Source organism: Plectrocnemia conspersa, unplaced genomic scaffold (genome assembly GCF_051122295.1).
Source record: "Plectrocnemia conspersa isolate PC_06_02 unplaced genomic scaffold, ASM5112229v1 ptg000007l, whole genome shotgun sequence".
In the NCBI taxonomy this organism is placed as follows: Eukaryota; Metazoa; Arthropoda; class Insecta; order Trichoptera; family Polycentropodidae; genus Plectrocnemia; species Plectrocnemia conspersa.
In genome coordinates this window covers 6,402,964-6,425,934 of record NW_028277171.1, presented here as the reverse complement: position 1 = coordinate 6,425,934, position 22,971 = coordinate 6,402,964, and the positions used below count along the sequence as shown (strand labels likewise).

General features: G+C 32.4%; 3 protein-coding genes across 3 annotated transcripts in view; 2 read left to right on the top strand and 1 right to left on the bottom strand.

The window, feature by feature from the left end:
• Flo2 (flotillin-2) overlaps nucleotides 1-22,971 on the bottom strand; it is a 211,947-nt gene that overhangs the window by 51,278 nt on the left and 137,698 nt on the right. The gene's annotated exons all lie outside the window — the stretch shown is intronic.
• On the top strand, nucleotides 483-3,568 carry LOC148233748 (glucose dehydrogenase [FAD, quinone]-like). The gene is made up of 5 exons (XM_088189065.1): nucleotides 483-821; nucleotides 1,294-1,448; nucleotides 1,519-1,652; nucleotides 1,717-3,324; nucleotides 3,412-3,568. Exons 2-5 carry the CDS (start codon nucleotides 1,295-1,297, stop codon nucleotides 3,415-3,417), a joined length of 1,902 nt encoding a protein of 633 aa, XP_088045191.1. The 5' UTR covers nucleotides 483-821; nucleotide 1,294; the 3' UTR covers nucleotides 3,418-3,568.
• On the top strand, nucleotides 6,725-10,106 carry LOC148233747 (glucose dehydrogenase [FAD, quinone]-like). The gene is made up of 5 exons (XM_088188916.1): nucleotides 6,725-6,876; nucleotides 7,589-7,746; nucleotides 8,081-8,211; nucleotides 8,269-9,879; nucleotides 9,946-10,106. The coding sequence occupies exons 2-5, from the start codon at nucleotides 7,590-7,592 to the stop codon at nucleotides 9,949-9,951; spliced, it is 1,905 nt and encodes a 634-aa protein (XP_088045042.1). The 5' UTR covers nucleotides 6,725-6,876; nucleotide 7,589; the 3' UTR covers nucleotides 9,952-10,106.

Below are 22,971 nucleotides of genomic sequence, written 5' to 3'. Positions count from 1 at the left end.
ATTGAACTGCCCCATTATTATGGTCAAGCCTGTATTTTATGTTTATGTAATATAATATTTTCTTGACCCTTAACACTGAATTGTATATCGAAAATGTTAAGATTCGTGTTAAAACCTTCACCGTAAATATTAGTAATGTTAAATAAACACCGATAGCCTTTTATTTATTTTTTTAATAAATAAGTAGTTACGTTAATACAAAATTATAAAAATGTTAATAAGCACGACTAGTACATGCATTTAAAAAACAGATATTTTAATATTCTACCTTTTTATCAAAAACTAATAAATTTGTCGCGCAGTGAGAACGTTATGTTACTGTGTTTTTATTACATAAGATTAGGACAATTATATATAATATAGGATTCAACAGTAAGAGAAGTTAGATAAACATAATCTGTGATGAACATTATTTTAAATTTCCAGATACGATACAAATTAGGGTTCATGCGGGATTGACTCATTGACTTGATGTTCCATTAACCAGTTAGTGATAACGAAAATTCAGCACAGAAAATCTATCAATATGGGCAAGTTTGTTATGTGTATTCATAAAAATATTTCATAAAAGAAAACATTTTTCATATGAAAATTTTAAATGAAGATTTAGTGGAATTTCGACCAGAACAACTGGCAACCCTGGCTAGTATTTTTAATTGTTTTGTGAACCCTAGCTGAGAGACAGATAAACACAGCGCTGTTTATAGAATGTCTTCAACCTTCCATCACTGTCAGTTCGGTAGTAATCGAGGTACGAGGTAGTTCACAAATAAGTTTCTAATAAACAAACCAAACTTGGGCCAGTACCGAAAAAACCCAAAGTAAGTATGATTACTTGAATTTGTTCGGACATAATTATTATCTTTGCTTTTGCAAATTAAAAAATATCTATGATTTGTAAAAAATCTAAAAAATGATGAGTTCAGATATGTAATGCTATTTTTTTATAATGTGTTATTATAACAATAATAATACAATTCTAAAAAACATAATTAAATCATTTTGTTGAAGGAGAACTAAAACAACTTAAGCGATTCAAGGAAAATCACTATTATGTAACATATTTTTTATACTTATATATTTACAATATTATCGCTTATATACACTGTTTATTGATTATATTAAGACAGCAAGATAAAATAAAATAATGATTACGTAAAACAGTGATCAAATAACAGATTAATAATATATTTATCAGCACATTATAAATAGATATATATTTTTTATAAATTATTTAACTTACATATGTACATACCAGAACAATTTTATTAGTCATTTACTACTATTTTTCAGAATGGAGAGCATAATACAACAAATGTGTCCATCTGCTGGAGGAGCGTCTCTATCTCTGGTTGGCATAGTTATAAATACAATTCTTGGAATGTTTTGCACCCTATCGGATCCTAGTCAGTGGCCAGTCGACATAGGAGAAAACGGATTAAATAATGGTAGTAATATTTAGATATTTTGAACTTAATTATGTTTGTTTCGAGTGACATTTCTTGTATTATTTTTCAGTTGTTAGGGAGTATGATTTTATTGTAATTGGTTCGGGGTCGGCAGGAGCTGCGGTGGCTAGCAGGCTCACAGAAATTAAGAATTGGAATGTATTGTTGATAGAAGCTGGAGGATATCCAACGGCAGATACAGAAGTATAGAGTAAAATGCGCATTTCTAATAATATATTTTAATTACATTATTATTTTTATTATATAGATTCCTTCGATGTTCTTTAACGTTCAAAACACCGAAGCAGATTGGCAATATAAGCCTGAAAAAAATGAAAATAGTTGCCAAGGCATGAAGGAAGGTCGTTGCAGTTGGCCTAGGGGTAAAGTGCTCGGAGGATGCAGTGCCATTAACGCTATGCTTTACGTGAGAGGCAACAAAGAAGATTATAACGAATGGGAGAGAATGGGAAATCTCGGATGGGGATACCAGAACGTTTTGGAGTATTTTAAAAAGAGCGAGCATCTTTACGACGATCGCATCGCCCAGGACGAAAATCTTAAAAAGTATCACGGTTTCGAAGGTCCTTTAAAAGTCGGTAGCTATTATTCTGACGATGTAGAGTTGGAAAAAGCAATAATGGAGTCTTGGAAGGAAATGGGTTACAAAACTTCGATAGACGTCAATGGAGAAAGCCAGATCGGAATCGGTGTAATACACGGAACCTTGCACGAAGGCAGAAGAACAAGCGCAGCGAAATCGTTCCTGGCTTCAGTGAAGGACAGAAAAAATTTGCACGTCTTGTACAACGCGCAAGTTACGAAAATCCTAATAGACCCAAGCAATATGAAAGCTATTGGAGTTAACTTGATGCATGAAAATAAAGAAGTAGCGTTCTTAAGCAAAAAGGAAGTAATACTATCGGCTGGAGCGGTCAATTCGCCACAATTGTTAATGTTATCTGGAATTGGTCCAAAGGAGCATCTAAAAAGCGTCGGTATTGAACCGCTTCTTGATTTGGCAGTAGGAGAAAATTTAAAAGATCACGCAGTTACACCAGTGACGTATACGCTTAATAAAGGAAGCTCAATAGAAGTTCCCCCAGAAATGGTATTTGAAATTTTACTCAAATACATGCTTACAAACGATGGACCGCTGTCGGGATTAGGAGCAACCGAACTATCTGGATTTATCAACACTTTGGACAAGAGCTCACAAGTTCCCGATATTCAATTCTTACATTTACACTATCCCAAGAGAGATGCCCTGCTCGCACCCGGTATTATGTCGGGAATGAACTTCAACGAATACGTAGCTAAAAAAATGGCTACACTCAACAAGGAAAGTGCTTTGGTTCAATTTTTCGTCACTCTTCTGAGGCCGGAATCATCCGGGAAGATTCTTTTGAAGAGCAAAAATCCGACAGATGCGCCTTTGATATACACTAACTATTTCGAAGACAGCTCTGATATGGAAACAACACTGAGAGGTATCAGATTTGTGGAAAAAATAGGCGAATTGCTGAAAGGCTCGAATATGGAAATTGCCGATTTTAGTCCAGAGGAGTGTGAAAGTCTGAAATTCAAGTCGGATGAGTATTGGTACTGCGTGATCAGGGGTCTAACTACGACTTTGTACCATCCAGTGGGCACTGCTAAGATGGGACCTTCTAGTGACAAAAAAGCTGTGGTCGATCCTAGACTGAGGGTGCACGGTTTGAAAGGTCTCCGGGTTATAGATGCTAGTATAATGCCACACGTGGTTAGAGGCAATACTAACGCGCCTACCATCATGATAGGAGAAAAAGGAGCTGATATGATTAAAGAAGACTGGAATGCAGACTCACAAATGCTAAGCTTTGATGATAAAAATGAGGTTTGTAACATTGAATAATTAAATTATAACTTAATACATATTATTGTTATAGATATGAATTTACTAAATATTATATTATTGTTATAGCTATGAATTTACTAAATAATTATATTATTTTGTAAATCGATGGTAAGCTGTTTCGACGAGTTTCAACAGATGGCGTTGTAAATAAATAATGTTTTATTATACAAATATATAATATTTATATAAATGTTAAATAATTAATTAAATTAATTAGTAAATATATGAGTGGTTTTATTTTTAAATAATATTTTTTTACATAAAATGATATGGGTGTAAGAGTATGTGTTTTGTGAAAATGTTGAGTTAACTAATAAGAAACTGGTTTGATCGTTTTTAATCATTTAATGCAGTTTTCTAAACTTTCCATTTTTGTAAGTATATGTGACATGCGTATTTTACACTCTTAACTCAAAACGCTGTAAGCTATAAATTAACCTATCATTTTAATTTTGTAGTAATACGCTATATTGTTAATTAAACTTTTTAAACATAATGATAATAAAATAAAAATTTTACCGAATGTCTAATAATTATTTTTTGCGGTAATCTATAGCTAGATATATTCGTAGATAATCATTAACGCTAAAATAAACTTTAATATAACTATAAATAAGTCTAATGTTACAGAATACATGATCAAATACTCTGTAGGTGTCATGTAATTTTACAAATAATATAAATAGTTCCAGCTCCTCGTTGCTATCGCCGAAAACATCTTTCGTTCTCGAGAACTGTCAAGAATAATATACGCTATTGCACTTAGGCGCTTGGGAGATTCCAGGCGCAACATAAGTTTGGAAGTCCTTTTTTTTGAATGACAAAAAAGCGCCACAAAATTTATTAGAGATTTAGATTTAAGTACATAAAAAAATTGTCTCTATGTCTAATTTCTGCTAATCACAAATATCTCGTTATTATTATACATTACATTAATTATTTATTCAACAAAAAATACGGAATTCAATAACAATAACACAACGTGTAAAAATTTAGACCTAAGAAGAACTTTTCTCGCATTAAATTTAGAGAATTGATCGACAATACATTCATAATCTAACGTTTGAACGGCGTCATTTTCGATAAACATCATCCATAAATTATTCAAATGCAGTTGACTTATTGAACACCTCCCAAATGCCCCCCTCCCAAATGACGTCCCTGTTTAGTATTGACTTCAAAAGCAATAAAATCGTGCCGTAGCAGTAGAAACGCTCGGCTATCTAGTGTTGACTTTTTATAAAAATATTACGACTTAAAAAAAGTGAAAATCATATGAAGCATATCTAGCCCGAATTTTGACCAATAGGAGAGCGCGAAAAACAAATATCCCTTCGCAGAAGTCAAAAATCCACGTCAAAAGCAATAAAATCGTGCCGTCGCCGTCGCGATTTTATTGCTTTTGACGTGAATTTTTGACTTCTGAGAAGTGATAATTGTTTTTGCGCCCTCCTATTGACCAAAATTCGGTTTGAATACTCTTTGACCGTCCGTAGTAATATCGGTAAGGATAGCTAGGTAAGTAATATCAAAGTGCTATGGAGCAATATGCGAGAATATGGGTTTGAACATCAAATGTATGCTTTGCAACTGTCAAATTGAGTTTCATAGAGCAACATATAATTTCAATCAGTTATATTATATTTTCGCTAATAGAAATATATATATCTAATGTTAAAAATGTATTTGGACTTCACTAGTGAAAATATAACTTCACCGAAAAATACATACAAAATACACCGCTTATAAATAAATAAGTATGTAAATATATATATCACTACGTATGGAAAAGTTGAAATAATATATTTTTACTAGCACCTGCTACATAAATTATATTTTTACTGGTAAAAATATATAGTATAGCTATCGGTAAAAATGTATTTTAATATGATTTCACTGAAATTAGATAAGGAAAGAGGCAAAAATTATCCAGTCAGTGGTCGTATTTTTAATATTTAGGTTTTATTAAAATTCAAAAAATGACATGCAAATTTAAAGGTTGGGAAATGCTCCCCCCCTTCCCCAATGATAATAACAAGTTGTTTTTATCATTTGCGGTGCACTCAAAAGTCATACATAAAATTTACTCACAGAAATATTGTACGTATATACGTCTTAAGATTTAAAACGGGTTTGGTGTAAACGAGCGGCAGCGAGCGAGCGTTAGTAAACCCCAGTGAGCACAACAAAACAGGTTGGTGCAGCTTCTTTTTCGGTACAACTCAGTTTGAACTCGTTCATTTTTAACGAAAATATAATTGTATCTAAGTAAATAAAGTGTATAAACAAATGAATAAATATTTTTTTTTAGAATAAATTTGACCTCCGATAACAACAATAAGTATATATTTTTTTAAATTAGATTATTTATAAATGTCTTTCTGAGAATTTCAAATCAAAATTGTTTTTACTGTTTTTCAGTATATATGAAGGGGACTTAAAAATAACGAGACTTTCTTTATAACTTTTTAATTTGCAATATTTTTATATCAAATTTTGATGCACTTGTCTAAACGTTTTTTCTATTATTAAAAACAGTTTTGGAACTCACATAATGGGATGTCTTTCATTCTCTCCAGCGATTTTTGTTTTACCTCCCAAAACGTTTTGCTTTCATGTAAAGGTACATATTTCTGTTCACTCAAAAGGTTGAGTGAACAGAAATAAGTTACAGGGTTTTACTCATAACATCATCCTTGTAAACTAATTGAAGCATTACAAGGGTTTCTGCGGTCGTTTATCACAACAGAAAAGAAAATATAACGCCGCGCGTTGGTCTCGAGCGTCAGCCATCTCAGGTTTTTTTCAGCAAAAAGTTGTTTTGGTAAGAAAATGCTACGAGCTCACAGCATACTGACTCATATTACTACACCCCACCACCCAGAACTCGTTCGCCTAACGTCCCTCCTCTCCACAGACCGATTCTTGTTACTTTTGGGTCCCATCTCGTTGATTATAAAAAAAAATTATTTCAAATATAATAATAAAAATAAAGATAAATTATGATAGAGCATAATTGCACATATAGAAATCATTAAAATATTTTCCCAAAATTTTGAGTTTCATAGACATTTTAGAGCAACATATAATTTCATTAGCGCCTATCGGTTCGTAATATTTGTTTATCTGGCAAATATTAAATAATATATCAAATTGGTGACAAAATTATCTTTGACGATAAATAAACGGCCTAACGGTCGAGGTAAGGTTAAAAAGTGGAGAGATTAGAAAAATCAGAGCGATTTAAAAGGTCATTCTGTCGAAAAAGGCGTCAACATTTTCAGCCTGGTCACATACAAAAAGTGTTTATAAAATTAATTTTTATTTTAAAGAAATACTAACAAATATTTAGTCGCGCATAGCAAGGGTTCCACGGAACACACTTTGGAGACCGATGCACTCTTGAGCAGATCAACTCAACACAACACGAACACAACTAAAGTCAGTTCGGTCGTAATCGAGGCACGAGACGGTTCATGCGTAAATAAATTTCGAGCAAACAAGTCAAACTGGCCAGTGGCGCAAAAAAACGTGAGTATGATTACCTAAACTTACACAAAACATCTTTGAACTATAACATTCCATACAAAAATTTAAATATACATATATGTATATTACAGATTCAGTACTTTCCAGATGTTCTACTGTGAATTGGGCACTTTTTATATATATGTATAAGATAAATACATATTTTACTATTTTTTATTATTATTATTTAAATCTGTTTGGTTATTATAAAACAGGATAATAAAGTAACATATCGTGAGCAAGTTTTAAACAGGTTTAAAAAGAAAGAGCAGCATATATAGATAGGTCTTTTTCTAGGGAATGGGAACATTGTTTTATGCATTCCAAGGTTAAAAAAAGTGCGTTTAGAGGTTGTTACAATTTGGTAATTGGTTGTAGAGAATCGTTATGGAATTTGGGATTGTCGAGTGATAGAATAGTGACGTCCTGAATTAAAAATAATATAGGATAATTAGGATTGCCATACGTCCCGTATATACGGGACTCTCACTGCATTTCACTACTCAGTCCCGTATTACTATTCGTCCCATTTTTATAATTATAGGCCTACGGCGTTATAACTATTTTTTTTAATCTTCATGTTTCATTATTTTTTCTTTGTACACAAGAATTGTACTTTCTGAAAAAAAGTCCTGGTAAATATGGTTACCCTAAGCATAATGGATATAGTATAAAATAATAATATAATGATTAATCATGAATTTATATTTTTCAGAATGGAGAATATAATACAACAAATGTGTCCCTCCGCTGGAGGGGCTTCCCTATCTTTGACTAATATTTTTATAAACACAATTCTTGGAATGTTTTGCGCCCTATCGGATCCTAGTCAATGGCCAGTCGATATAGGAGCAAACGGATTAAACAATAATGGTAACAATATAATTAGTGCATATTTACATAATAAGATTTGACCTCCAACATATTTCTTAATTACATTACTTATCAGGTGATTTAGAAATCAAATATATTAAGAATTTAGCGGTAAATTTACCGATTTCAACACTATTTCTATTAAGACGTATATGTAATATTCGTCTATCTATACTAAATATCAAGCGCGTTACTTTCCTTTTCGCTCGCTTGCGTGTTAAGTGACAAGAGTGAGTGAGAGATAAGGGTCACTTAGCACGCGAGCGAGCGAAAGGGAAAGTATATCACCGTACGCGCCTGATAAATATATACATATGCTTATATTATTTTTCAGTCATGGAATATGATTTTATTGTGGTTGGCTCTGGATCGGCAGGATCCGTAGTTGCCAATAGACTCTCTGAAATTGAGAACTGGAATGTTTTATTGATAGAGGCTGGAGGATTTCCAACTGCAGACACAGAAGTAAATGAGTAACATTTATAATATTATATTTCAATTAATTATTTTTCATTTATTTAGGTTCCATCAATGTTTTTTAAAGTACAAAAAACAGAAGCAGATTGGCAATATAAATCTGAAAATAATAAAAACTGTTGTCAAGGCATGAAGGAAGGTCGTTGCAGTTGGCCGAGGGGTAAAGTACTGGGAGGTTGCAGTGCCATTAACGGTATGCTTTACGTGAGAGGAAATAAGGAAGATTATAACGAATGGGAAAGAATGGGAAATCTCGGATGGGGATACGAGAACGTGTTGGAGTATTTTAAAAAGAGCGAGAACCTACACGACGATCGCATCGTCCGGGACGAAAAGCTTAAAAAGTATCATGGTTTCGAAGGTCCTTTAAAAGTCGGTAACTATTATACTGATGATGTAGAGTTGAAAAACGCTCTAATGGAGTCTTGGAAGAAATTGGGTTACAATACTTCGATAGACATTAACGGAGAAAGCCAGATAGGAGTCGGTATATTACACGGAACCTTGCATAAAGGCAGAAGAACAAGCGCAGCGAAATCGTTTCTGGCTCCAGTGAAGGACAGAAAAAATTTGCACGTCCTATACAATGCGCAGGTTACGGAAATCCTTATAGATTCGAGCAATATGAAAGCTATTGGTGTTAACTTAATACATAAAAATAAAGAGGTATCGTTTTTAACTAAAAAGGAAGTAATAGTATCGGCTGGTGCTGTCAATTCACCGCAATTGTTAATGCTATCTGGAATCGGTCCCAAGGGGCATCTAAAAAGCGTCGGAATTGAACCGATTCTTGATTTGGCAGTTGGAGAGAATTTGCAAGATCATGCAGTAACACCAGTGACATTCAAAGGAAGCGAAGAAGAAGTCTCTCCAGAGAAGGCATTCGAAATGATACTCAAATACATACTAGCAAACGATGGACCACTGTCGGGACTGGGAACGATCGATCTTTCTGGATTTATCAACACGTTAGACAGGAGCTCTCAAATTCCCGATATTCAATTAGTCCACTTTCATTATCCTAAAAATGGCAGTCTTTTTATACAAGGCGTTACGTCGGGAATGAACTTCAACGAATACGTATCACAAAAAATGAGAAACTTTAATAAGGAAAATGATCTGCTTCAAATTTACGTCACTCTTCTGAGGCCGAAATCATCGGGAAAGATTCTTCTGAAGAGCAAAAATCCGATAGAAGCGCCATTAATATATGCTAACTATTTCGAAGACAGCTCCGATATAGACACTGTCCTACGAGGTATCAGATTTGTTGAAAAGTTAGACGAATCGCTGAAAGGAATGAACATGGAAATTATCGATTTTAGTCCCGAGGAGTGCGAAAGTCTGCAATTCAGATCGGATGATTATTGGTACTGTGTGATCAAGGGTTTAACAACGACATTGTACCACCCAGCGGGAACCACTAAGATGGGACCTTCTAGTGATAATAAAGCTGTGGTAGATCATAGACTGAGGGTGCATGGTTTAAAAGGTCTCCGAGTTATAGACGCAAGTATAATGCCAAATGTGGTTAGAGGAAATACTAACGTGCCCACCATAATGATAGGCGAAAAAGGAGCAGATATGATAAAAGAAGACTGGAATGAAAAATCGCCTGTAGGGGAACAAATGCCCAAGGCTAACTATAGAAATGAGGTTTGTAACTTTAAATAATTAAAGTATTTTTACATATTTTTAATTTATTAATTATTATTATTTTAGCTATAAATCTACTAAAAATTATACTATTATATTGTGGATCGATGGAAAATTATTTTAAAAAGTATCGACAGATGGCGTTGTAACGATGCAATATTTTACTATACAAATATATGTTTTAATGTTTATATAATGTAAAATAGTAAATTAAATTAATTAGTAAATATTTGACTTATTATTTGAAATAATATATGTGTACATGAGAATGGAATTTTTTTAACAACAACGGAACGCGTGTCAGGGCACGTATTTTGTGCGAAAATTACGTCAACTTACGCAAAACTGGTTTAATGAAGAAAGAAGCTAGAAAGGGAAAGGAAGAATTGCAAGTAAATGCGGTCAAATGTCCGTATTTAATCGTTTAATGTATATTGCAAATGGACACGAAAAAATACACATGCATTAAACTAATCAATTGTGTAAAGATTTCCTTGCATTTATCTACTAACTGACCGGTTAATTGACGCTCAATACGCGGAAAGTCAAAACTGCAGTAAACGCGACTTTTACAGGAAAAGGTGTCATTGTGTACCAGCACTTGGTATTTGAGACATGACCGTGATGAAAATTCACAGTTGTTTCACAAATTTTGGCGTACGTGTTTAGTGACGCGTAAAAATATTTGTTTTTAGATTATAGAGTTTCATATTTAATGATTTTACTAAGAATATACGTATAGTAAAAATAAATAAAAAAGTATATTAAGAAATAATATAGATGCTGTAACAATTTAGGCTAACGTCTGTTTCATTATTACAGCGGTAGGATAATAATAATAATAGTATATTATAACAAAATATTTACTATTAATAACACTGTTCAAGTAATCGATTTTTACAAGATTACACAATGGTTTTTTATTCACTTAAGTCAAAAGGCGCTTTCACCTCAACTCTTCACAACCACATAGTGTTTCTTTTATAGCATTTACGAAATATTTTAGCATAATTTTAAGCTAATAAAAAATCCTAAGTGTTGCCTATACAGCTTCGACAGAAAACTCTTTCAAATAATAATACAATGTTAAAGTAACGTTAAGGGAATGGTTCATTGCATAAGGACATCGTAAATGTTCATATAGTGAGCTTTCGATGCGTTTAAAAATTACGACCGATCGTCAATCGGACTATGATTGAACTGTAATCTTTATCGCCCGACGATAAAAAATAGTGATACGGGCGATGTGGCAACCCCGGAATGAATGAATGAAACTAGACAAAAATGTGACAGATCATAAACATTCACCTCTAAAACAATCGATAATATACGTAGCAAATATAATTTTATAACGTGTTATTAAGCATTTTGAGCTCGTAAAGCATTATGATGTTAACGCAACAAAGTCGATCGTCCGTTAAGCGTCAAACAAATCATCGATCATCCACAACCGAGGTTTCTCCAACAGTTACATAAAAAAACGCAATTGTGCTGTGTTAATAATAATTTTCCTCGATGCTTTTCTCATGCGTTATTTGATCTGTCATACAAAAATGTTTATCGTGCGAATGTTGAATAGAAGTTGTGTAATAGAAGCAGATGAATACATGTTTCTAAATATATAACAAGATTTTTCATTCGAATGAACTTTGGGGTGTCTTTTTAGTTGGAAAATCACTGAAGCAATCACGCATGTAATTCTCACAGCATTTTAACTATAAAACATGAAAATATATTGTAAATATTACTACTTAATCGGTTCATAAAGCTATGATATATACTATTTAACTTAGCATTTAAAGGTATGAAGAAAGATATTTTTTGTATACAAAATAACGACTTTTTTTATGTATTAGATGATTTGTGGGTATTCTAGTTAATCCAGTATTTGTAAATAAAAAAATTCGAGAACGATTTTAATTGAGCATTGTTTTATACTACCAGTGCATTTCAGTATTGTAGCACAATTAAGACATGAGACCACCAGTGCGATGCGTTAACAATTAGTTAAGTGACGATTTTTTAAATTTTATTTTAATGTATAGAACAGCGGCACCGTCAAAAACGTTTTATAAACTTATAAAAAAATACGTACGTAAGAAATGTTACACCACCGCGACGCGACCCTGTGGAAGCGTAACTTCAATACCTACAATGGCACCCTGACAAAACCGCGCAAGACAATGCCGCGCCGACATAAACGTGCACGACATTGTTGCGCCGACAAAGTCGTGCAAACGTAAAAAAATACATTTATTCCTATGTATTGTATTTTATATCCAATAAAAATTAAAACATACATATGTATGTATATATCAGTTACCGACACTTTCCTTTAGCACTTGTGCTTCATTGAATATACGATACGGCAAAAATGCAATGAATTGTATCCCAACGCTCCTATCAGAAAGGCATTAGGACAGTGATTCCCAAAGTGGTCTATATCGACCCCCAGGGGTCTATGATAACCTGCAAGGGGTCTACGTCAGCGAAAAAAAATTTGGGGGTCCATGAAATAAAAATGGGGGTCCACTGAAGTGGATCTCAACAACCACTGATAGTACCTATCTACTTACATTATAATCTTATAAAATAAAGACATATACATTATTTATAAAAGTACCTATGAAGTAAAAAATGTATTATATATGTTTATAAAATTGTGTAAGTTGTAGGATGTAGGTATTCGCTTTGTGGTCGCAATACATTTTGAACTTGTAAAAACCTGCACATAATGATATACCACCGTGATTCTCAAAGTGGTCTATATCGACCCCTAGGGGTCGACGACGACCTGCAAGGGGTCCATGTCAGTGAAAAATAAAATTGGGGATCCCACACCCACATTTACATCTGATGTAAATGTGGGTGACTTTATTTTTGGCTTTCAATGAATGAAATAATCCACATACACAGATAGTAGAAATCTTTCAAAGTGAGTAGCACGATACCAGCTGTCAAAAACACATTTGAAGTCGATGAATTTGCAAAAAATCAATATCAACCAAGCAGGGGGTCTACCTAAAACCGAAAAACATGGCAAGTGGTCTACGAGACAAAAAAGTTTAGGGACCTCTGCATTAGGATATACATAAGTACTCCCTCTTGTAGAGATATCTCAGAATTTTTCTTTGAATTCTCTCCAACAAGAATGAATACTTCGCTTCATTCTGATTCCATAAAATGGAGGCATATTCGAGGACGCTACGAGCTAGCGTATCGTACAGAATGCGAATCGCAATAAATTATTGAAGTGCACGCGCTCCGTATAACGAAGCCGAGTATCTATGACACTGTATCGAAAACTATGGCGATGTGGATAAAAATCTTCATTCCTGCTCGAATGTCACTCCCAAATTATCGACAAAAACACTTCAGCATAAACTGTAAAATAATTAAAAGGCAAGGGAAAATGTGACAACATGACACTTGGCGATGCTAAAACGTAATCGATTGTTGATCGACCACCTGTAAAGAGAGCGAATCCGAATTTATGCGAATACTCACATATTCACTATATAGTCTCACTTTAATATTGATTTCGCCATAATACGCATGAGCTATGGTATATTTATGGGGTTTGCACTCGATTTTAGCAAACGTTGTTTGATACATATACATACATATGTATATATGTATGTATGTACAATACATTGTTTGATATATATATATATATACATTTGCATGTACAATAAATGTTTGAATGTAAATGTTTTATTAATATTAAAGATACACGTAATCTTGTAATTTTGTAAATAATTCAAATTAATTAGATACATTTAAAAGGGTATATATTTTTAGAATCTTATTTTTAGGTAAACATAAAAAGAGCACATATTTATTAAAACGTCACATAAGAAAAAGTCAGTTGACCCGATACCTAACGGTTTTAAGTAAAACGAGCCGCGATAATGGTTAGCACAGACAAAAAGTTGTGTTATTAAGATAGCATATATTTAACTAGAAAATGTGCTGTTCTAAAATATAAGGTGATTATTGCGCAAACGAAAATTGCGCACAGCGAAAATTTCAAACCGAAAAAATTCCAATCATATATGATTAATATATACATATATTTAAGAAGACATCAATAAACCTATAAAATAAAGTCTGGTTATATCACAGATTGCATTATGATTTTAATTTAAAATATTTTACATTGTTATGATACAAATACATTTCTTAATTTTTTACTTAAAAATAGAGAAGAACGTACAGTTGGAATTAAAAGTAAAATATATTTGACAATCAAACGATTATCAACGCTCAGAAGTTTTGCTGTGTGAAATTTTCATGTGCGCAATAATCTGGTCACCTTAAAATGGAAGACTCCAGGGGTGGAAATCTTGTAACCTTCTGTAAAGAGAAGATGCTGGACCTCCGTATGGTTCGCAAATGGCGTGCAGACTACGATAACCTGTGTCAACTGGTGGGCCAAGGAAATGAGAAAAAACGCAGAGTTGGATCAGGTCGGCAGCCGTTATTTTCTGAGTTGGAAGAATGCATCTGGGAATGGATTGCCGACAGGAGAGCAATGGCTTTGGTTGTGCGCAGGGCTGATATTCAAAAGTTTGCTCTACTTAGATAAGAAGTATTCATTTAACGATAGCTATATTGCAAGACATGAGAGATTCGGACCAATGATTCAACAGGAAATGAATTTGGAGGAAAATCAGAACAGAATTCAGAATTTGATCATTTATGACGATGTTCCAGAAGAAGATGACATGACTGTAATTGAATAAATTTAAATTTCTGTATTCTGTGTAAAATAAATAAATATTAAATAAAAATATATAAATACTTTTACTTTTGCCCTCCCCCGAAAATAAGCCCTAGCACGTATTTTGGACCAAAAAAGAAAGTAAGACAGTGTCTTATTTTCGGAAAAAGACGGTAGATGTATTTATAACACAATAATAAAAATAACGTAACGTTTTTTATAAATAATTTAAGTACTACTTTAGCTTTGATTTCGATGCTATAAATTTTCTGAAATTAATTCCAATCGCATTCCACAGGCAGACACGAAATTCAAAAACGACATGTTTTATATGTATTACTAGAGCGAGGACGAATCGCAAAAAATCCCTTCCTTCGGATTGGGCTACTACAAGCTCGTTAATTATTAGATTTCATTACATCTCCAATAGGTACACTAGGCCGGATTAAATATTATTTTATTATAAGCAAGATAAAAAAAATGTATCTATGATTCAAAAAGGTGTTAAAATGGGTTTTGCAGAATCTCTCATATATTTCACCACAATAATATGTATTATGTATTAAAAAATATTGAGCGAGCGCATCGGTAAAACACATTGAGAACCGCTGACAAACAAGGTGAAAGTATCGCGAATTCTTATTATAACAATTATTGTTGTATTACCGATGAGTTGATACACATTAAATTAGCGGTAAATATCATAATTATATAACGTAGTAGTATTACAAAAAACATTTAGATATTGAAGGCTAGAGTATACGTGCAATGGTAATCATTGTTATTGCGAATTTCAATTCGAACAGTGAAAGTAAATTATTACAGTGTTTCCGTGTGTGTGTTTTTTTGTTAATAAATAAATAAATAAACATAGGGTAGTATTACCGGTCGCACAAGTTGTAAACGATTTTATTAGCCTATACCGTAATTTCCCAACGTAATTGTACAAAAGAGACCGATCGACATATTCTCGTTCGATTTATGGCGGCCATGAAAATTAAACCATATACCACAACTTATGTTATAACATATCATACTTTTTAGTGTTTAAGGCATGATTATATAATTTAAAATAATAGAGCAGCTCTTGAAGATACGTATGTACTTTAAATTAATAAACTAAAATTGGCAAATAAATAAATATATTTTATTAATTCTAAAATCTATCATTTAAAATCTAGGTAAGATTTGTATTAACATACTGAAAAGTTTCTATACATATGGCTTGAGTAACAATATATATTTTTATTGGATATTAATATATTAAAAATATATTATTTTAATAACAATATTTGCTTTTCAATAGGTATTTAAATTTTTTTATGCTTATATGTGTTGGGGTTCTTATTGAAACTCGCGCACTTAGGTTGAACGTGACAAGAGTGTAACTGAACGGACCACACAAAAGCCCTCGTTACGTTCAGGAAAATGGGTAACATTTAAATAATACGTTGGAATTAGCTTCTGATGCATAGAAAACATATTTCTTTGTTGCATTAACAGGCGACAAAAAGCACCGTAAAGTCACATTATCCCGTTGCACAATTCGACCTGCAAAAGATGTCCATCAAGCAAATGTCACTTTCTAGAGCCGTAGATATGTTTCGTTGATCGAATATATAAGTGCAACAATTAGCTGAATGGTCGCTGCATGGTTATGATTCGCCAGAGTTTTCATTAGCTATGAAAATATAATAAAAATAACAGAACAGCAGCGAGAAAGGAACCGACATCGGCGAACAGCAAGAGGAATCGCCAGATTACGAGACCTCATTGGACCATTCACTGTACATCATACCTCCGCCAGCTTCTCCTCCAGCGCTCGGAGAAAAACAATACTCGCCCACCATAGTTTGTCGCAATATATGTAATAATATATTATACATGAGTACCAATTTAAAACGGCGTCTTTCTAGCTGCAAAATCACGCCCCCTAGGGTTAGAAACCTTAAATAGGATATTTATCATTAGCTGAAGTAGCTCATTATAGATTTTTTAAACCCAATATGTACGACCTACCTCGATTTTAATTTATCATTATGATATTCACCTGTGAGAATAAGGAAATCTAGTGATACCTAATCTGTAATGATCGATCGGAATTTATTTACACTATGAATGATTTGACGCACTTGCTTTTCAAACTTACTGGCTTCCTTTCGTTTAAATGTAAATCGATCGATCAGAATATAATTAGGCGCATTAGGCACGCGTTGATGAAAAAAATCCATATCATAATAAAACATGAAAAACAAATATTTTAACCTTTTGAAAACCATGCTAGTGATGATGAGTTACAATAATCTTTTACGTAAGCAAAATTTCATTTTTTTTCGCCACCTCTTATATGGTTCACAATAAAAAATAAACATTTTTAACTCACGAAACCGGTTAGGTAATAATAAAAGTTTTTAGCGATGCTTCGACTTTCCCGCTTTGACCGCCGAGTGATAGGCGTTAAACGCACCGTTAAATTATGCATTAATAGAATCGACACGCAATAGCAACAAAAGCGCAAGTTTGCGTCTCAATAACAACACCGAACATGATATCAAGGTTAACACATAAGGTTGCGGCGCGGAAGAAAAAGTTTCGCAACTGCTGCATTGCACCTACCGCATAGTTAAGTAAGTAAAACGCTATTCATTAATCTAAGCGATCGGGGTCGACTTTTGAAACTACCGACCCGTCGGGCCCTTAGCAAATTGTATAATTTTAATAAAAACTGGTTTTTCTTTAACGCCATCTGCCCTTTGAGTTTTCATCAGACGAAAGCGGAAAAAGACATGCAGCATCTGTACGATGGACTTTTCGTGGAGTGCATATGTCGATCAAAGTAACTTTCATTTCCGCGCGACAGTCATTATTATATAATTCATGAGACGATGAGAAAAGGGCCAAGTTATGCAATTTATTAGTTGCTTAAGTAACAATAAAAAATAAAAGAAAAACGACCCTAAAAATTGCAATACACATTACGTAAATGTCGTTTCTTTAATTTATTTGTTCATTGTTTAAAAAAAAATGAATAATTTTCTAAATTAACGATGCAAATTATTTTTGACATCAATACCATAAGGAAATAATGTATATTCCATAAAAAATTTCTTCATAAAGGCATAAAAAAGTTATTGGTTATAATTAAGAATAACATATTGAGTTTTTATTGATAACAACCATTGTTCTTTTTTCTTTAAAATTAAAATATTAAAATTAATATTTATTTATGTTTTTAAGACCGGAACGTATGTTTCTAATTATCCAGTATTAAATGACATGTGACATCAGTGACAAAACAATGGAACGTCACATTAATAAATACTAAATTACTCCACGTATGTGTTCTGTCTTTGCATACATTCAAATGCTTTCGAAAAAACTCAGTTATAGATATATGATAAAAATGATTCGCACGAAGCATAATAATTACATTATGTCTGTAGAAAACTGGAGATTATGAACTGACGTAATTTGAGAGTTGGTGTGTAGACTATGCTACTCTTTGAGTTTGAAAAAATATTGACACATGTCTGCCCTTATTATTCTGGACACATAATATTAATATAACTCCATATATTTATATACTATTAACTTTTTAAAATGGGTATTTCATTAAAATTGTTTTGCGTTAATTATTGGTTGTATAATATGTGTAAAAATACAAAATATTTTTATTACACACCAACTCTCACATTACGTCAGTTTATAATCTGACGTTTTCGACAGATGTAACTGTGTAACTGTTACATTAAACGTAACAGCTACATAGTGGAAATTATATTACTGTATATAAATAGTCTTATAAAATAAAAAAATAATCTTGCATTCCACAAATAAAATACAAAATGCATGATTTTTCATATAATCCGACTGCAAACGATGTTTAATTTAATTACTCGTGAATATTCCTTAAAAAAAACAGATTTAATTATTGCAGCAGAATTACATTTTACTATTTTAAAATTTAGGCTATTAATAAAAATACAAATTTAAAAAAATAAACTATACTATAAACGATTCAGTTGATAAAATTTATATTTCCAATAGAGATGTATAATATAATGATTAACTGTCTGCGTATTGTGACACACGCGCTGTTAACGCCTTGGGCTCGCGCCTCTTATGTTACAGCACTAGATTTACAATAATAATAATTAATGTATGGAAATGTTGGAATTTTAATTACTCGGTATCAAATATAAACGCATTAATAATAAGTAAATAAGTTACTTAAATGCTGAATCGAGCAATTCATACCGATTGATGTTCATACCCCGATTCTTCACCGCATTAGATAGTTTCAAATGTAAATTTTTTACACTTTTGGCTTTAAAATTATTTTAACTCCAACAAGTTATAAAAAACCTTACAACTTTAAAATAACAAGTATTCATTAAAAATGTATCAAAAGATCTTCATTGTCAGTGATAGTAGCACTGCAATGAGTCTTTAAATAACTCCTTCATTTTGTTCAATGACCTATTAGAAAAGAGCGTAAGTAGACAATTTGATAAAAAAACTTAGTCTAGAAGATCATACTACTTATTTTTATAAACAGATTATAAATTACCTGCAAATTAGCTATTATGGAAATAATATTAAAACATACCTATTATATATATTATATATATAAATATATCTATTTACTTAAATTGTATTGTTCTAAATAAAAAAATATTTCTCAAACTACATTGCATATATAATATATTAAAAAATATAAACTTTTACTATTTTATTATTAAAAAGATTGTGCAACTTTTTTTATGAATTAAACACTAATAATTAAATCGACAACTTTAGCAAAAACTTTTTGGTCACTTTTGAGGAAAATGAATCATAATATCCACTAGATGGGTGCTGTTATTGCTTTATTTAAAATGAATAGATTCAGCAAATTAAGAACATTATCAATACATAATTTACAATAGTATTGAATTTATCTTCTTCCAACACAAACTCCCTTAAAAAATCATTAACCTAATTGATTTGTGTTCTTAAAACTTATTGTTGTGTTATCTATATTCAAAATCCTCTTGAAGCTATTTTAATAAAATGTAATTTAAAATATTCCTCCCCATCTGCCATACAGAATGGTTTTGTATTAGAAGCCCAGAAAAGTGAGTCGGTCGCAATAGCAATTGCATAAAAAAGCGGCTTAAGCGGTCACAGCAAACACGTGATGAATTGCGTACACGATCACCTCACAGTCCTGCACTCCTAATACAGAACCATTCTGTATGGCAGCGGCAGATTTTGACTACTTTTGACTACTATCTCAAAACTATTGATTCGGGATTAGCGACTTTCATAAATCGACAGATATTGGTTTTTATCAATATAATAAACTTTTAGAAATTGTTTACTGATAACTGCCGTATTTTTTGTATACGTATATATACATGAAACTTACTCTAAAAATAGCTCTGAGTTCAGTGAGATTCTAGAGAGTAAAGAAATCTAAAATGTTAATAGAAATTAAAAACTGTCAGAAAACGCATAATATATTGTGAGCGACCGCCTCACGCTCTGCGCTCCCAATACAGAACCATTCTGTATGGCAGCGGCAGATGGGGAAGAACATTTTTAATCAAATTTATTAAATTAAGATGATTTTGAATGCTTTTCTAAACTATTGAACTGATAAGCACTACAATAACAGCGACGAAAAAAATAAATTTGAATATGTTTGAATTATGGGACATTTTTTTGTCATTAATTTAGGATGTAACGAAATTTGAAAACACGATGATAACTGTAGTAGTTTAATTATATACATGAAACTTGTTCTAAAAATAGCCACCATCGTTTCGGTGAAATCATAAAGAAAAAAAGTAGAGAAAATAAAAATTAAATGCGGTCATTGCAACCCGTAATATATTGCGAGCGCGATCGCCTCACAACTCTGCGCTTCTAATACAGAACCATTCTGTATGGCAGATGTGGAGGAATATTTTATTAAAATAGCTTTAAGAGGATTTTTAATATTGATTTTAATATTGAAATTACCTACAATTAGCCTTACAACTCTGAGCACCTAATACAGAACTTTTCTGTATTGCAGATGGGGAGGAATATTTCTAATTAAATTTTATTAAAATAACTTCAAATGAATTTTGAATACTTTAAAAAACTATTGATCTGATAAGCACTACAATGGCTAGCGACCTTCATAAGTCGACGGATATTGATAATCAATTAACAATATAATAAATTTTAGAAATTGCAGTTTTAATAATGCACTAAACTTATTCTAAAAAATACCTCTCATCATTTCGGTGAAATCTTTGAGAAAATAAGTTGAAAATCAAGAATATTTTCAACAGAAATTAAGCAATTCATATAATAAATTATATAGTGAGCTCGATCTCCTTACAATTCTGCGCTCCTAATACAGAACCACGCTGTATGGCGGATGGGGAGGAATATTTTTATTTTTGAATAAGCATGCGACCGTCATAAGTCGACGGATATTAATAATTAACAATATAATAACTTTTAGAAATTGTTTAATTTAAGGAACATTTTTTTGTCATTAATGTGGAATGTGACCTAATATTAAAACACGATGACTGTTGATGTTTTAATTATATATAGTAGATGAAATTTGTTATAAAAATAGCCCTAAATAATTCGGTGAAATCCTAGAGAAAAAAGTAAATAAATCAAAGATGTTTTTGAATAAATTAAAAACGGCTAAAGCTTACGAGCAATATGTTGTGAGTAGGGATTCCAATCCCGGGATCCCGGGATCCCGAACGATTTTCAATACCCGATGAGTCCCGGGATTATTAAACATAATCCCGAATTTTTCGGATTGGTTGATTTATCAAGCACAATCGAATTATTATTGACAACATCGTTATATTTCGTGTACAAACTTGCGCGAGAGTACAAACTTGAGGCTGTGAGTCTGTACAAACTTGAGGCTGTGAGTCTGATCGTGCTTTTTCAGCAGCAGGCTGCTTAGGAACCAAAATCAGATCAAGGCTAAATGATAAAACACTTGATGCTATGATGTTACTTCGTGAGTTTTATTCAAAATAATGTTTTCAATTAATTGTGTCTATGAATGTACATAGGTATGTGCATACATTGTCAAAAGTTCATTTTTTTCTTCTCAAATAAATATATAAGACCTTCCCTTTTTTATTTTTATTATATTATTTTCTATTTTAAGCTCAAGACTAAAATTATACGTACTTTACACATTGTAAAAATGTATAAATATATTGTATTAAAACAGATGTAAAAATATATTGTATTATTCATTTTAAATTATTTTTGTCGATAAAATAACATGAAAATTATCCCGGGACTGGTCCCGGGATCCCGGGATCGACTAATTGCAATACCGAAATCCCGGGATCAAAATTTTGGCCCGGGATTGGAATCCCTAGTTGTGAGCGATCGCCTCACAGTTCTACGCTCCTAATACAAAACCATTCTGTATGGCAGCGGTAGATGGACAGAAATGTTTTTAATTAAATTTTATTTAATTCAAGAGTATTTTGAATACACCCATACCTCGCTTTACGGCCGCTCTTTGTACGGCATTTCGCTATAACGGTCCTCTTCAATTAAGGCACGTTTTCGATTTACGGCCTAAAATGTTTCGCTATAACGGCAAAAAAACGTTTTTTCGATGTCGATTTTTTTAAATTTAAAAATATATTTAATTTGCATAATTTGAAAATGAAAGGCGAAGCAGCTAGCGCCGATGAGGCCGCATCTAAGGAATATCCCAACATTTTAAAGGGAATTATTGAAAGAGGTGGTTATAAACCTGAACAAGTGTTTAACGTAGACGAAACAGGGCTTTATTGGAAGCGAATGCCTGATCGCACGTAGATTTCAAAAACCGAAAAATCTGCGCCTGGTGATTTTAAGCTAAAACCACTTTTAATATATTTGTCCGAAAATCCAAGGCCACTTAAAGGACTAAATAAAAATCAATTACCCGTCATTTGGAGATCCAACAAGAAAGCTTGGATGACTAAAGCTTCTTTTGAGGATTGGTTCAAAAATCACTTTTGTACAGAAGTGAAAAAATATTTGCGAGACAATAACTTAAGCAACAAGGCTTTGCTAATTTTGGATAATGCACCAGGGCATCCTACTAATTATTCCGAACTATTTGAAGATGTCATGATTGAGTACCTTCCGAAAAATACAACAGCTCTGATCCAACCAATGGATCAGGGTGCAATAGCCACTTTTAAGGCATATTACCTACGCCGAACTTTCCGACAACTTATAAGGGAAACCGATGGTAAATCTTCAATTAAAACATTTTGGAAAAACTATAACATCAAGGATGCTATTGACAGCATCAGTGAATCATAGAAGGAATTAAAATTAACAACAATGAA

Coding starts and splice junctions, on each gene's coding strand:
- LOC148233747 (XM_088188916.1), top strand. CDS start 7,590: ATGGAGAATATAATACAACAAATGTGTCCCTCCGCTGGAGGGGCTTCC. Junction 7,747..8,080: donor AAACGGATTAAACAATAATG/GTAACAATATAA, acceptor ATTATTTTTCAG/TCATGGAATATGATTTTATT. Junction 8,212..8,268: donor TTCCAACTGCAGACACAGAA/GTAAATGAGTAA, acceptor TCATTTATTTAG/GTTCCATCAATGTTTTTTAA.
- LOC148233748 (XM_088189065.1), top strand. CDS start 1,295: ATGGAGAGCATAATACAACAAATGTGTCCATCTGCTGGAGGAGCGTCT. Junction 1,449..1,518: donor AGAAAACGGATTAAATAATG/GTAGTAATATTT, acceptor ATTATTTTTCAG/TTGTTAGGGAGTATGATTTT. Junction 1,653..1,716: donor ATCCAACGGCAGATACAGAA/GTATAGAGTAAA, acceptor TTTATTATATAG/ATTCCTTCGATGTTCTTTAA.